The 14322-nt window shown below is 38.1% G+C and overlaps 2 protein-coding genes across 5 annotated transcripts in view; one reads left to right on the top strand and one right to left on the bottom strand.

Annotated features, from left to right (window-relative positions):
* The window catches only part of KCNC1 (potassium voltage-gated channel subfamily C member 1), a 163728-nt gene extending 152734 nt beyond the window's left edge, over positions 1–10994 (top strand). The window contains exons 3-4 of one of the 2 annotated variants that reach the window (XM_075567690.1): positions 7657–7845; positions 9843–10994. In XM_075567690.1, coding sequence (XP_075423805.1) covers positions 7657–7845; positions 9843–9868 — 215 coding nt within the window. In that variant the 3' untranslated portion in view covers positions 9869–10994. The remainder of the gene's footprint in view (positions 1–7656; positions 7846–9842) is intronic. The other variant, XM_075567691.1, reaches the window with a different exon arrangement.
* Positions 1–14322, bottom strand: part of SERGEF (secretion regulating guanine nucleotide exchange factor) — a 310832-nt gene that overhangs the window by 141195 nt on the left and 155315 nt on the right. For 2 of the 3 annotated variants that reach the window (XM_075567692.1, XM_075567695.1), the window contains exon 12: positions 11313–13525. The exons of the other annotated variant lie outside the window; for it this stretch is intronic. In XM_075567692.1, the coding sequence (XP_075423807.1) occupies positions 13494–13525 (32 nt within the window). In that variant the 3' untranslated portion in view covers positions 11313–13493. Of the gene's footprint in view, positions 1–11312; positions 13526–14322 lie in introns of those variants that run through there. 3 annotated transcript variants of the gene reach the window in all.

Genomic DNA, 14322 nt, shown 5'->3' with positions numbered 1-14322 from the left:
ACTGTGAAAACAATACATTTTGTTAACGTACATTATGAAACATCCCATCTGCGTTAAAACCTTTTTTTGTCGATGCATTACAATTTAAAGCATTTTGTTTTCAACTACTGAAAAAGGTGAGACTTGTGTAGTATTATTTCTGCAACTTGTTCTTATGCAGACCAAGCAACAGTTGCTGTTCTGTGGGCCACCCTTCTCCATGCGTGACACGGACACTGACATGCAGTAGGCCAGTGTTTTTCAACCAGGGTTCCTACAAACCCTTGGGTTCCCCGGGCATCCCCTAAAGGGTCCCCTGTAATTTTCAGGTCATTTTTAAAATTGTACCAAATACAGACAAATTTACAATGCAGACACGATATTAGAGAGCATTGGGGGTTCCTCAGAATTTCACATAGGGTTCCTTAAACAAAAAAAGGTTGGAAACCACTGCAGTAGGCCTTGGCAGTGTCCAACCCCTAACATCCCACTGGTCCTTCACACTGCCTTTTATTGCATCTTACTCGTGGGATGGATGTGTCGCTTTGCTACTGCGTTTCAGCGGTTTCATTTTGGGACCCCTATTTTATCAGTCATGGCCCCTATGATGCTACAGACAGTTTTGCAGTGGACCTAGAAGGTGAAATTGAAAGAGAAGAGCGACAGAAGATTTGTGGAGCAGGTTCGGCACTTGTGGCACCCAAGAGAGCACGAATAGAAGCCGGGCACAAATAGGATGGGGATTTCTTGCAATGCATTACTTCAACAGTGAATGAAGCCTTCTTCCCCTAATGATGTCCATTAAAGACATCTTAATGTCAATGTATCAATGTAGTTACTACTTGGACATTACATTTAATCATTAAGGATTATAACATTAGGTTAATTTGTGTTACAGATGAGATGCCTTTATCATAAACACTAGTTTACAACTAGATAATTACATGCCAGTCCATATAAACAAACAAAATGCAAATATCTCCACTGTTATTGATGCAAAGTTTAAGATTGACAGTCACTTTTCATAGGATAAAATTATTAATGGTAATAAAGGATAGTTTTATCAGAAATGGGTCATGCTAACGCATGTCATGGTAACGCATTTCGTGTGATCCACTGAAACTTTGAACATGCTTTTGATCTATATTTCGCATATGAGGTTGATATACTAAATAAATTAAGCCGGTATTGGTTATCAATTAAATAATTTCATATTGGACCAGGTTTTTAAGTGAAGTATCAGAGTCCAACACCTGATCCATTGCAGTTTAACTCTTTAATTAGAGAATTACAGATGAGCATTGAGAGCAAGGTCTATTTTATGTCTCAATTGTGGAGTATGGTAAAAATGGCGTACGGTGCCATTATTCTGGAGAACAACTTGGATCAAGTGGAAGCAAGGGCAAGTAGATTAAGTTTATTTATAAATGCCCACTTATACATATAGGGATCAATAATAAACAGGCTATATACAAACTTAAAGGGAAGACAATTATTGACCAAGTCTTAAGGAGAATAATTTAGGAGGAGCATAGGGCAGAGGCTTCAAAGGCCACAAAAAGCCGACAGATGGACAGGAGAGAAATAGCGTCGTCCATGTATAATGTTCATGTTAGACCGTGCCTTAAATAGGAAGTACCATTCTGGGCACAATTCTATAATGAGGATAACATAGCACTTCAAAAATGCAAAAGAAAAGTCGACAGGTCCGGGAGATCTTATTTAGGAGTAAATCGGGCTCATACATTTTGCACACAATACAAAGATTGCAGAGGAAGGCTTTTCACTCGAAGGGCTATATAACAAATTCACATATCACAATGTAATTTGTTCTAGTAGCCAAACCCAAACAAAGTTTTTGATGGTGGGAAATATGCTTAACAGGTCATCAGAGGACAGGCCACATAAAATCTTAAATACGTATTTATTAGAACACTTGTGTATCATTCATATGTATATTTAGAAAATCGAAAATATAGAATTTACTGCATATGGAGACAATGAGGGTAGATACAAAGGGTATACTTTAAAAATGTCCCATTTAACTGGGAACATAAACAATAGATTCTCTTATTTCTTCCTCTTTTACCCCCTGGCACAAACACTTTTTTTTATTGCCCTTCTCACCCTCTTTCACTTTGGTCCCAGTTTCTTGATCTTTATTTCATCAAAATATCCCTCGCTGTTTTGTCTCTGTGGTCAAAAAACTCTCTCTTAACTACAGTATCTCCAATTTATGGCCTTTCTTCCTAGCTTTTGCCCAATGTTTTGAATGGTATTTAAGGTCCTGTAAAGCTTAAGAACGATTTGTAACATCAGGGTTTTGTCTGTAGGTCTCTTATCACTCTTTCGGTCTGCCTCTCCCACTATTCTCTTTTCTTCTGGTATCCTCAACACACAATGTGGTCTCTTGTCATTCTGTTTCGGACAGAAGCAGTCCTCCTTTTGTGCACTACCTGTCATTTTCTCTCCCTCTCTCTCACTATACACATACATACTTTCACATGCACATTCTCCTCCTGGCCTAATTATCACTCCAACTCTCACTCTTCTCCCCCTGTCACACATTACCTCTCGGTTTAACCCTTCAGGCAGAATTGTTTTTCTTCTTTCACAAAAGGGTCAATCTATTCCTGCCCCCATCACACACGCAAACATGGTTCTATGCTTTTCATTTGACATCTTATTCTCTAACACACTGTTCTTATTTCTGCTGCACATGATATTTTTCAGCGCCAATGTCACACTTAATTTATCTTGGTTCTCCATCCTCAACCTTACATTTGACTCCCCAGCTCTTAAACCTCCAGCCACAACAGGTTTTCTTTATTATGGGCCTTCCTTCTATTACCCTATGTTTGGTTCCCATTTCTCTCTTGCATGATCATGTCCTCTCTCTCTCTCTGGGCCTTAATTCCAAAAACACACTTTGTTTCTCTGACCCTCACATACTGCTATTGTTCCACTGTCTATATCTCAATGACATGCTGTCTGACCCTACTTACACACATACGATTTCCTCTCTTTCTGGTCCATGTTAAAATCTCCCTACCTTGTCTACAGTACTTCTCTGACTTTGTGACCCGAGTTCTATAATACAAGTTAAATGAAACGCGAACTAAATAATCAGTGTTACTCCAAACCTATTTAACTGAAATGTTAAATGCCAATACACATTTCCCAAAACTGAAAAGGTGGATCAACAAACACATTTACACGTTAAAAAAATTATTATTTATTTAGCAATGCATTTTTGCTATTCAGATAAAATGGACTGTCTAATAATCACACATACATTATAAAATGTATATTGTTAACTGATCTAATCTTGACCATTACATTTAATCAGAGTATGAGGATAGAAAGAACTAAGAACGAAGATCAGAGTGGAGACTACAATGGGGAATGGAGATGAGAAGGATGGTGGGTGGGGAGGGGATAGGTCAGAAGCAGGAGGACACGATCAAAAGACGAGTGAGGTCTAATGGCTGCACAGGTTTCTCATGATCTTTGGCTTATGATGGAAACCAAATTGCACAGATGTAGCAGACATTATTACTCATGCTGACGAATTGCAGCGGGTCGCACAACGCACCAGTGAGAGCAGCCGCCATAGTAATGGCAGGGGCAATAGCCGGGTGCAAAAAACAGGGCGGTGCTACAGCACTATTGGACCTGCTGGATTACGTCAACGGGTGCAATAACTGCTGCTACATCTGCACAATTTGGCTGAAAGAAGCACTTAGCAATGTGAGACATCCCTATAGAGCCACGTGCATACAACAATGTACATACAATTCTGCAGCCACCAAGAGTGTACAATCTAATTGCAGGGTAAGGCACAGAGAGGTAAAGGGGAATATGTAATAATATGGAATACGTGTCGCAAACGGCTTCATGAGAACAAAAATGGCAAGTCATACTGCATTTCAATTGCGCTTGTGGGCGTATTTCTCAATTTGTGCCCAATATGATTTTTTTTTTAATTTGCTTGGCACACAGAAATAGACTGCGCTTGACATTTAGATGTGAATGGTATGTACTTAAAAAGGTATGTTTCTCTGCTCCCAAAAAAAAGGGAATGTGCGTCTAAATCGCCTGCATAACCCCAAAAATATTCTCAAAAGCATTAGCGCAGAATTAAGTTGGTATGTATCAAAACATAAAATAAAGAGAGGAATCAGGACAAAGCAACTTGGGATGCCCCTTGATCGTGGGGACTCGCTAAGATATGAGAAAAAGGGTGCTTGAGGCAAAAAATCTTAGCCAGAGAATAGCATAGTGAGCAGAGGGAGCAAAGCACACCAAAAAGTTATTAAAATAGTTAATGCAAAAAAGTCATTTAATGACTATGACAGCCAAAAATATCGAACGCTTCGGTGAGAAGCACCTTCATCAGGAATCGTTGGATATTTGACATTAAATTACCTTTTTGCATTAACACTATTTTCATAACTTTTTGGTGTGCTTGGTTCCCTCGGCTCTCTATGTATCAAAACAAAAATGTACTTTACGCAGCAGGGATTTTTCATTATATAGTTTAACAATATGTATTATTTTTCATTGGCTACTATAAATAATATTACACTAATACAGTACTTTCTATATACCGATACTCAGTGTTCGACAAACCTATACATTTGCTCGCCCCGGGCGAGTGGATTTAACCCCCGGGCGAGTAAATATTGGCCCAAGCAGCACACGTTTGGTACTAGGTGGCGAGTAGATTTTTTGGTGATTTGTCAACCACTGCCGATACTAGTTAAAAAATAAAAAAGAAATACACAATTGTTTTTCTTTTGAACTGTATCAGGTATTCAACGTGAGGGATGCGTCAAAAAAACAGTTTGAACAGTCTTCATACATGCAAAGCACATTTTTCTGAAGGTTTGTTTTACTTTTGATCATTTTTGCCTCAACACAAATTTGAAAAAAGATTTTAGGACACAGGTCTCAAAGTGACTTACTAGCCATAGATCATTGAGAAATGGGTAGTACAGCTCAACCCCGTTATAACGCGACCCGTTACAACGCGAATCCGCTTTTAACGCGATGCAAGCGTGGCTCCCAATTTTTGTATTTATGAATACTTTACAACACGATTATTGGTATCTTAAATACTTTATTGTACAATGCATACAATTGTACATTATTTCTAACGCGATCCGCTTATAGTGCGATGTGATTCTTTGGACCCCAAGCACAGCGTTATAAGGAGTTTGAGTTGTATTAATCCTTATCTAAAAGGTAATAGTGCAATATTTTAATGTTACTCTATAATTTTAATATCCGGTACAGTGCTGTTCACTGTGATTTAGAACCTGATCTTTAAGTACACTCACTAATCAACCACTTCAGTTTGGTCCTTCATAAACTACAGTGGGCTCTTTAAATAACAATGTCCTTAACAGTAAGTCATAGTAAACCGTCAGCTTGATATTAGCAATACCTAGCAACAGATTAAAAGGCATTTAAAGAACGGTGCTGCATTTCTCAACTTATCTGGCCCAACATACTATTTTAAGATAACCTACCAAAACATTAATTTACAAGAAAGGAATAAAGTGATTTAAGAACAAAGCACATTTGAAATCAAATGGCTTTTTTTCTCCTTATACTCCCCAAAGTCTCTCTCTAGTATATTCTTCCTGTGGTCCCTTGATGTCTACTATTATGGGCTGAAGGATAGGCAGAAACAACAGGGAGGAGAACCCATTCAGAAAGTTTGTTAACGTAAAGGTAATTAGTTAGAGTTGGTGCTCTGAATAACACACGTTCCGGCGCTGGAAGACAGCTAAAGCCCTGAATAGCGCGGGAAAGTGTCCTTATGGAATAACACCGCTTAGCCAACATGGGACTAAGTGTGACTGACATAGGCCTAGATTCACAAAGCTCCGTTAAATCGGGGGGGGGGGGGAGGACATCACGTTAGCTACAGAAAGAGAACAAATTAAATATTTTGAATATATTTTACATATTTAAAATTGCTTATTCCCCAGATATCTATAGGGCCTGGATGGGAGGAATGCCATAGTTAAGTATGCCTTGCATTATACTTAACGGAGCTTAGCAAATATGTGAAGACTAGAATTTTGGCTCGTATGCCTGTGATTTAGAAAAACGCCATGCTTTTTTTACAAGAGTAAAACCTGGTTAATTTCCTGTAATTTGATTTTGTGCATACGGGTGTTAATTTGGGTTAATGTCACGTTAAAGAGGCTAGTGCAGCATAATAAATCTGGACCCCAGTGGTCCTAGCAGATTGTCTCTAGCAACCTAAACCACTATGTTAAATGACATAATATTGCAAGATATAGCCCACTTTCACTAATCTGGTTGAACCTCTGTCCTCTAATGCTGTTCCCACTCTGCTGCCGTCGGTGACCAGGATTCTTCTCCTCCTTTTCCCCCGGTACTTTGGCCACAGCTGCAACAACCACTTTTATAATGACCGACCAAGAGGATATAGGAGAAACAAAGCCACCGATATAAGATATATAAGATAGAGGGAGAAAGGAAAATGTGGGATGGGCATAAATAAAAGCAGATGGGTGATATACAGAAGGAAATGTTACAGCACTGCCCTCGTCTTCTGCCGATTAACGAACCATGAAGTGGAGTACTGAACGCTTATCACAATCCAGATTCACATCATTATTTCTTACCACTGTTAATCCTAAAGGTCCAATATGAACCATTGTACTGCCATAAATAGAGGATGAGATGGACCTATCAATGGTCTTTTTTTAATTGCAGTTCCGTTTAAAAAGCAGACTGCACCCCCCCACCCTATCCCCCCATTGAAAAAAAAAACAAATGACTTATCAAAGTACTGTAATGTAACAATGGTGTTTGGCAGTAATATATTGTGCTGCTATGTCAAAACTGTTGGTAATGTAGCATACCAATGAATCACAAAAAGTCGATTAAAAACTAGGTCGGAGAAATGACCAGTTCCTTTTTATAGATGGAAATATTATTTTAAGTTTTACATTATGAGTATGGTCCCGTTAATCTCAGTCATACATGAAGTTTTCATTTACCTTTTCACATACAGCATGTCCCTGTCAAATCTACATCGCAAAAATGATGCCATGATACTGTAGATGACATCAGCAATAGAATCGTCACAGCCCGTACGTTGTTGCTACTTGTTCACGTTGACATATTATTGTCATTTGCAACGGTCAAGAAAATGCAAACTGTTATTCAGATTAGGAACATTGCAGAACAGTAAAACATTCATAATATTACCACCCCCACAAAAAATGTCACGTCAAGATCAGCATGATCAGGTTTTGCTCTAAGAATACATGCAACTTATGAATTGGCACTCTATACACTCAGTAACGCGTTTCTTTTCAACCACAAGTAGGTTATTCATGCAGAGTTTCTTTGTGTTATTTTTCAGAGTAAACCACAAATGTACCTCGCCCCTCTATATGTAACATTTACAGTAGACCAGTGGGGTTTGTTTTGTCTGAGTAAAATGCTAATGTGATCTACATTTTTTTTCCCCACACCGTACAATGCGTGTACTGATTGAGAAAATGTGCTACCTTTTTCAAAACACCCCCCCTCCCTCCCTCTTGTCACAAACCGCTCCAAATTCTCATTTATTTACGCTTGACTACAATACGCAGTGTTTCCAATAGCCTTCTGCTTATATGTTTGAAGATTCCAAACTGAATGGTGAAGTGGCCAAGGCGGCGTTGGCAAACGAAGACTGTCCCCATATAGACCAGACTATAACGCCCGATGAGGGCCTGTCCTTTACGCAGTCTAGCACTCGGGAGAAAGGCGGACCCTACTTTCTCCTTTCACCTGAGGAATATCCAAGCCCACCTGATGGAGGAATAAGAAAGGGTATGTAGAGGAGGTGCTGACTGGCTGGCTGAAGACATACTTTAGTGGCTAGCAAAACAATATTAATATTACAGCCCAAGACAATGCGGTTTTTTTTAGACCTACATTTATACTTCATTACTACTATACTTACCTGTGAGAGGTTTTTAGTATGTTATTTAGGAACAGAAGTAGAATGTAAAGGACACACTTTTGTAACCAGGGTGTGTGTATCTCTACAAAAGTTCCGTCTTCCATTAATCTAGTAACAGTAAGCAAAACTAAATGTTCAGAACAGTTATCATTTCACTTGGAATAACTTACAAGTTCAACCACCTTGGAGGGCTTACCTGTTACATCTCTACAGAAATAAGACGTATTCAATGCTGCATGGCCTCCACATGTTTCTGTTAAACAAAAATGTACTTGAAGATTAGCTCACGGGGCTATACAATGCCTGACCTTGTGGGCTTTACCATGATATTTCATCTGCTTGGAAAAGTGCTGTATGTTTGAACTATTTTTCAACACTGTTACTTTGGTAGACTACTGACTGTTACAAAGGTAATCACTTGAATTATTTACTCAGAGATAATAAGCAGATGGATATTCCAGTTTATCTTCAATAGGTTTATGACGTTGAAGATTTTATGTATTCCACCCTGTTTTGAGCTGATTATTCCATCCTTGCCGAGGCTTGCAGAGCATTAAAGGGTAACATGATCCTTCTAATCCCTACATATGGGTAGTAAGGAGTTGCCCAAGAATTCTCATCATCAATGTGATACATTTTTTACGTTCTATATAGAAACGCCAGATGTTCATCCACAGAGGTGGCTAACTTAGAGAAACTTGTATAGTATTTATATAACCCTTACTCGTGATATTTTCTGAAATTCCTTCGTACCATTTATGCTATAGCAACCTATATATTTAATAGAATCAGAAAATAGATAATTGACGAGATGTTAATATGACAGTATCTCCACTATACTTTCGCTCAACTAGACTATATATACACTAAAGAAAAGCATGGGACGGTTTCATTCAGCCTGAGTTTGTTCTTGGAGGTTTAATTCATAACGATGTTCCTAAAAATGGACATATCTTTTGGTGGAGGGATTGTATCGGTCTCATGTTGCATTGCTCCAAGAAACAATCTCCGCACACTGAATGAAAGAGTCCAGTTGGTAAAATAAATAGTAAATGTTAGCATTTGTTGGCCCATCGGACATATGTTAAGAACATTGTTATTGTTGTCCCAACTTAATTCCATTGTCTGTAACTATGTGTGAACTTGCCAAGCTGTAATTTTCTGCATGTCTGAAAGCAAGAAAATGGCTGCATGCTATTTTGTTCCAGCTATGAGCAACTGGGTAGTATCACTATGGCAACAGGAGTAATAAATCAAATACTGTGTACCAATAATGTGCAGAATGATGTTACAGAGAGACGCCAAGTCAGTCACCACAAATGTATCGGGAACCTTGTTTTACACCATTTTAACAGAAAATTACTTGTTATCCACACATAGTAAAATGAGAGCATTTGTTGCAAAGCTACTGAAGCGATTATTGAAGCTTCTTATTCAGTATTGCCAATGATTTCATTAAATATTCAAACTATCAAAGGAAATATTAATTAAGATAGTGTTGAGAGTTCTAAATGATTTTCGAATGGATCCCGAAGCGCTTCTCAATCATGTAGTCACTTCCATTGTGGATGGTATGAAAGCTACTGACAGATGTTCAATATGCAGCACAGATTAAGCAGGATACGATCTGAAAAGAAAAAGAATACACATCCAAAAGAAAGATTAATGTGCAAAGAAATTGAGCTATAAATAGAAACCTATTTCCAAAGATCCTCTGTATACTCTACCTTCTATTTATTTGGCAATGCACAGTTTTCCTATTCAACAAGAGAAAAACATTAAATAAAATCAGTGTACTGTGTGGAACGTTTAAATATCCTCTGTGACGTTTGGTTTTGTAAAAATGCTTTTAATGTCTCCATAGTTTTGCGTAGATGTTCCGGTGGATAATGTTGCCAAGTGATACGACTCTCAGCATGACAGTGCATGGAAATCCTGCTGAAATGGCTACACTGTTGACTTCATTCTTAATCCATTCCGTTTTTGATCCACCGCTGTACTTTGCATTTCATCTTCCAAACGAAGGTTATAACAATGTCACAGAGCTTAAACAGCATAGCTAACCTAAGTGGAAATGTGATAGAACTTTCTACAGTGTCTGCATCCTTCACTTCTCCTTTATTGAGAGGTTCTTGGTCCATCATCCCATCCATATTGTAGCATGGGTCAGTAGCAGAGAATGGTCTAAAAAGCTTTATAATTAATCAACCTATGCTATGTTGAATATACTCCATGTGACTAAGTCTGAAGCGGTCATGTCTCACAGTAGCATCTTATGAGCATGGTGCTACTGATAACAGGTGACAACATTTATCAAATAGTAAAAATAAGACCAAAAGTGGGCATTACATATACAGTAAACTGGCGGGCCATATGCTGCATGATATTGGTATATAGGAAGAAGGGTGGATGCACCAAATAGTCTGTTTTCAAATAACGTGTCCTGCTAGTAGAATGCTTTTTATCTTGGCTGATATTGGAACAACTGGCGCTGCTACAAAATGGTTCACCATTTTGTCAGTGCAGAAACTTGGAAACAATTGAAGATTCACTATTTCTCAGGATATTTTTGAGCCATAGGAACCATGCAAAGAGTCTGCACAAGCACAGTAGGAGGAATTGTTGCATGGGCGCCTATTAAAAGTAGAAAGCAATATTAAGATGCAATGAGGTCTCAATTCTGGCTGACTGCATGGAAAATAAAATAATCCACTGGAGAAGAATAATATGGCTGCCTCTGCATGTAGCTCTTCTACCCTTTTTCGCTCTCTAAAAGTAAACACCCCAGCTTGATTTGAAAGAACATGGAGGAATGTTAAGTATTCGTTGTATTCTTTACAGGCATGTTTTTGCAAAGAGCGTCCTGTCATTGCTAAATACATACAAACAGGGGCAGTCAGAGTGACTTGGAATGGTGTGATGACAAGAACAGTGATGGATAATTCTGGCCTGGGTGGAGCCTTTGCAGGCACAGAAGATCGCTGCACAAGGACAAGCAACATTTACTCCACGCAGATGTAAAGGACACTTCTTCGAAGTTGGGGAGATAAATGTTCGGTATGGTGATGCAGGCTCTTACTACGGCCACAATGTAACAAGCTGTAGAAGAATCTTTTTCATTTTTTTTCCCCGAAGCATGAATTGCATGATGTAAAAAAAACAGACAAAAAACTAATACTGGAATTGTACAATTCCCTTAAAGAAAAAAAAGTATCAAAAAGGCATATATTTTCTTTCAAAGCTCTTTACTTTTACATACATTATGTAGCAAAGTGTAAAACATTTTAAACTGTACATTTATTTGCTATGGGTTGCTTTGTTTTTTGTATAGAAAATACAAATGAATAGTTCATAACAAATGTGCAATCAGGCTGTCATCGGTCATATTGACCCCGCCTACATGCTGTATATCATCATTTTAAGGACGTCAACAACTTGTATCCTATCGTGTATATTTGGAGAATCTTTATTTCCCGTTTCTGTTGGCATGCTTGTGAAACAAGGGACCTATATATGGCCTGATAACAGCTGGTATAGATTTATTTCCCGGTAACGATTCTGTTGTATTTTATTGGTGTATAGATCCAACATGAATATCCTTCAGAAAAAGATTGTTCTTATTAAATAATCGATATGGATTAAAAAAAAAGTGTTATTTTAATGCTGGGACTTGAAGTTATAAAAATCAGGAAAATACTTTTGTCTAAATGAGAACCAAGAACAGCACTGTATGCAATTTAATACTTATTGAGTAAAGATGCATGCATAATGTTATGCAAAACCAATCTAGCATGAAATAAATTTTGTATCATGGTTTCAGTGCCTGATGTATAGTATACATACAACAAAGTTACAAGGGGACAAAAAAACAATAAGGTGAAATACAATTGTAATTAATTTTTAAATTAGATAGAGAAATACATCTTGATACAGTACCAAGTAATGCAGTTATAATGTAGGATGGTTAGAGGGTATTTATCAAAGTCTCCTGGCTGCAAAACAAGGACAAAACTGATGCAAAATAAAGGGGGGGGGGGGGGGGAAATCCCACTGAATCTTTTTCTGTTACAAATCGGGCACTCTTTTTGCACCAATTTTGAAGCTAGGAAACGATGATAAATAACCCACTTGAATGTATTCAATATATTTTCTATACATTACCTCCACCCATCGCCTACAAACAAATAAACATAGAATGTGATGTCAGATGAGAGCCACTTTGCCCACCGTGTCTGCCCATTCTCCTGTTTGTGTAAAACCTCAGACTCGGGTTGATCCCTGGCGGTCTTCCATATTTAGGATAGCCTTATGTCTCACCCCAGCATGATTGCCACGTCTGTTTGGAGTCTATTTCATTAATCCTACCCCCTTTCCATGAAGTACTTTCTAATATTTCCCTTGAGCGACCCACCTTCTAGCTTCAGAGCATTGACCTCATGTTCTAACACTTCCCGTTCCCTAAAATATGCTTCCACCCTGTGCATTGTTGAAATCCTTTATATACATTTCAATTATATGCCTGCTTACCTCCAAGCTGTACATATAGAGGTCTTTCCTAATACATTTTATGATGTAGACAATGCACCATTTAATAGCCCTTCCGTAAACACTAATTTATTTATGTCCTTCTGGAGATGTATGTATATCTTTATTTATATAGTGTTTCCCAGCAGTAATCCACGTGATGTGATAACATAACACATAATGGGTATATGCGCTTGAGACATAAAAGTATCATTAAGAAAACGGAGTCCCTGCCCCGAAGAGCTTACAATTTAAGTGGTAAGTAGGAGAAACGTACAGAGACAGTAGGAGGGTGTTCTGGTAAGTGCGTGTACCAGGGACCAAGGTCGATGTATGAGATGTATAGTATCAGCCATGGACCTACCCGTATGATTCGTTAAAGAGTTGTGTTTTAAGATGGGTCTTAAAGGTGGATAGAGAGGGTGCAAGTCGGATATTGAGGGTAAAGACATTCCAGAGGTGTAGGGCAGTGAGTGAGAAAGGTTTTAGATATGGTCTCCAAAACACTGTATTCTAGGTGATATACAAAATACGTATATGTCCTACAATGAATTTCTAGTTAATGCTCTGCAAAGCATTTACAATATATTCTATGCTCTACAGTAATTTTCATTTTAACCCCTATAACGCATTCCAGGCTCTGCCAGTATTGGACATTCAATGTAAATATATATGTAGAAACAAAACTTTGCACAGTACATAAACAGCGACGAATGAAACAAGTGCAGAACTAATACTCAAAGGGGAGAATGTATTAAGTGTCACAAATTACAGCATTGCTCCAAAACTGGCACCCATTTCGGAATTTTAACACTGCGGGACTCAGCATCAGGGTATCAAGGTGCATTGTTCCATTTGTTGTTCCAAATTACTTAATTGCTTCATTTTTGAGAGTGGTTATTGCAGGAGTTAGGGGAGAGTCAGAGCAATCTTATACAATGTATCAAATGTTTTACTCTCTCTCTCTCTGCATCAACTAAATCCGTCAGGTTTAGGTGGCGTTAACGTCTGCTCCAAAGAGATCTGCGCCAAATGCAAGAAGCATGATTAGAAAGATTCCTACCGTATATTGTCGCTGGCGCAAAGTAACAACTTGGGTGTCAAGCAGCTTCCCGAACCCCAGAGGACATCAATCAACATTATCAAACAATGAAATACATATTTTATTCAACACTTTTGGGTAATATAAGGTGCTAAACAATTTTAGCAAAGGTTACATTTGTTGTAGCTTATATTTTCATCCAATACCAATGTTATATTTTGCTACTAGGTCTTACTACAGTATGTTACAATATATATCATCACTATCCCTAAACATTTTTGAGATTTTTTCTTCTTGTAGTAAGATCTATTGAAATATTTACAGGCTCTCAATAATTCCCCCCCCCCCCCCCTCCTTTTTTTCTTCTTCTTTCTAATCATTCTCAGTTACAAATATGCTTGGTTACAAAAAAAATTAAAAAAATTAAAATAGTACAGCCAAGAAAAGGGAGAGGCACTCAGATGTGGACTTTGGAATGACTCTATGGGATAACCTACAACCACTAAAGCTATATTTCTTCTCAAACTTAAAAGCTGCCCCGCTTTTACCCCATTAAAAATATATATATTGTAAATATACAGTTCACGTCAGGAATTGCCAATTGTCTCCAACATTAATTGAACCAGAAGAAACCTATTAAGAAGATACCACTTGTAAGTTATATATTATGGTATCTACTGTATGTATCAAGACAATTTTGGTGCCAAACCGGGGTACTCTCATCCTGCGTCAGTGTATAAGGGAGACTTTGGGGGCTATGCACAAAGCAGTGATAAGT

This window comes from Ascaphus truei, chromosome 12, assembly GCF_040206685.1.
Source record: "Ascaphus truei isolate aAscTru1 chromosome 12, aAscTru1.hap1, whole genome shotgun sequence".
Taxonomy (NCBI): Eukaryota; Metazoa; Chordata; class Amphibia; order Anura; family Ascaphidae; genus Ascaphus; species Ascaphus truei.
This window is presented reverse-complemented; position numbering and strand designations above follow the sequence as displayed.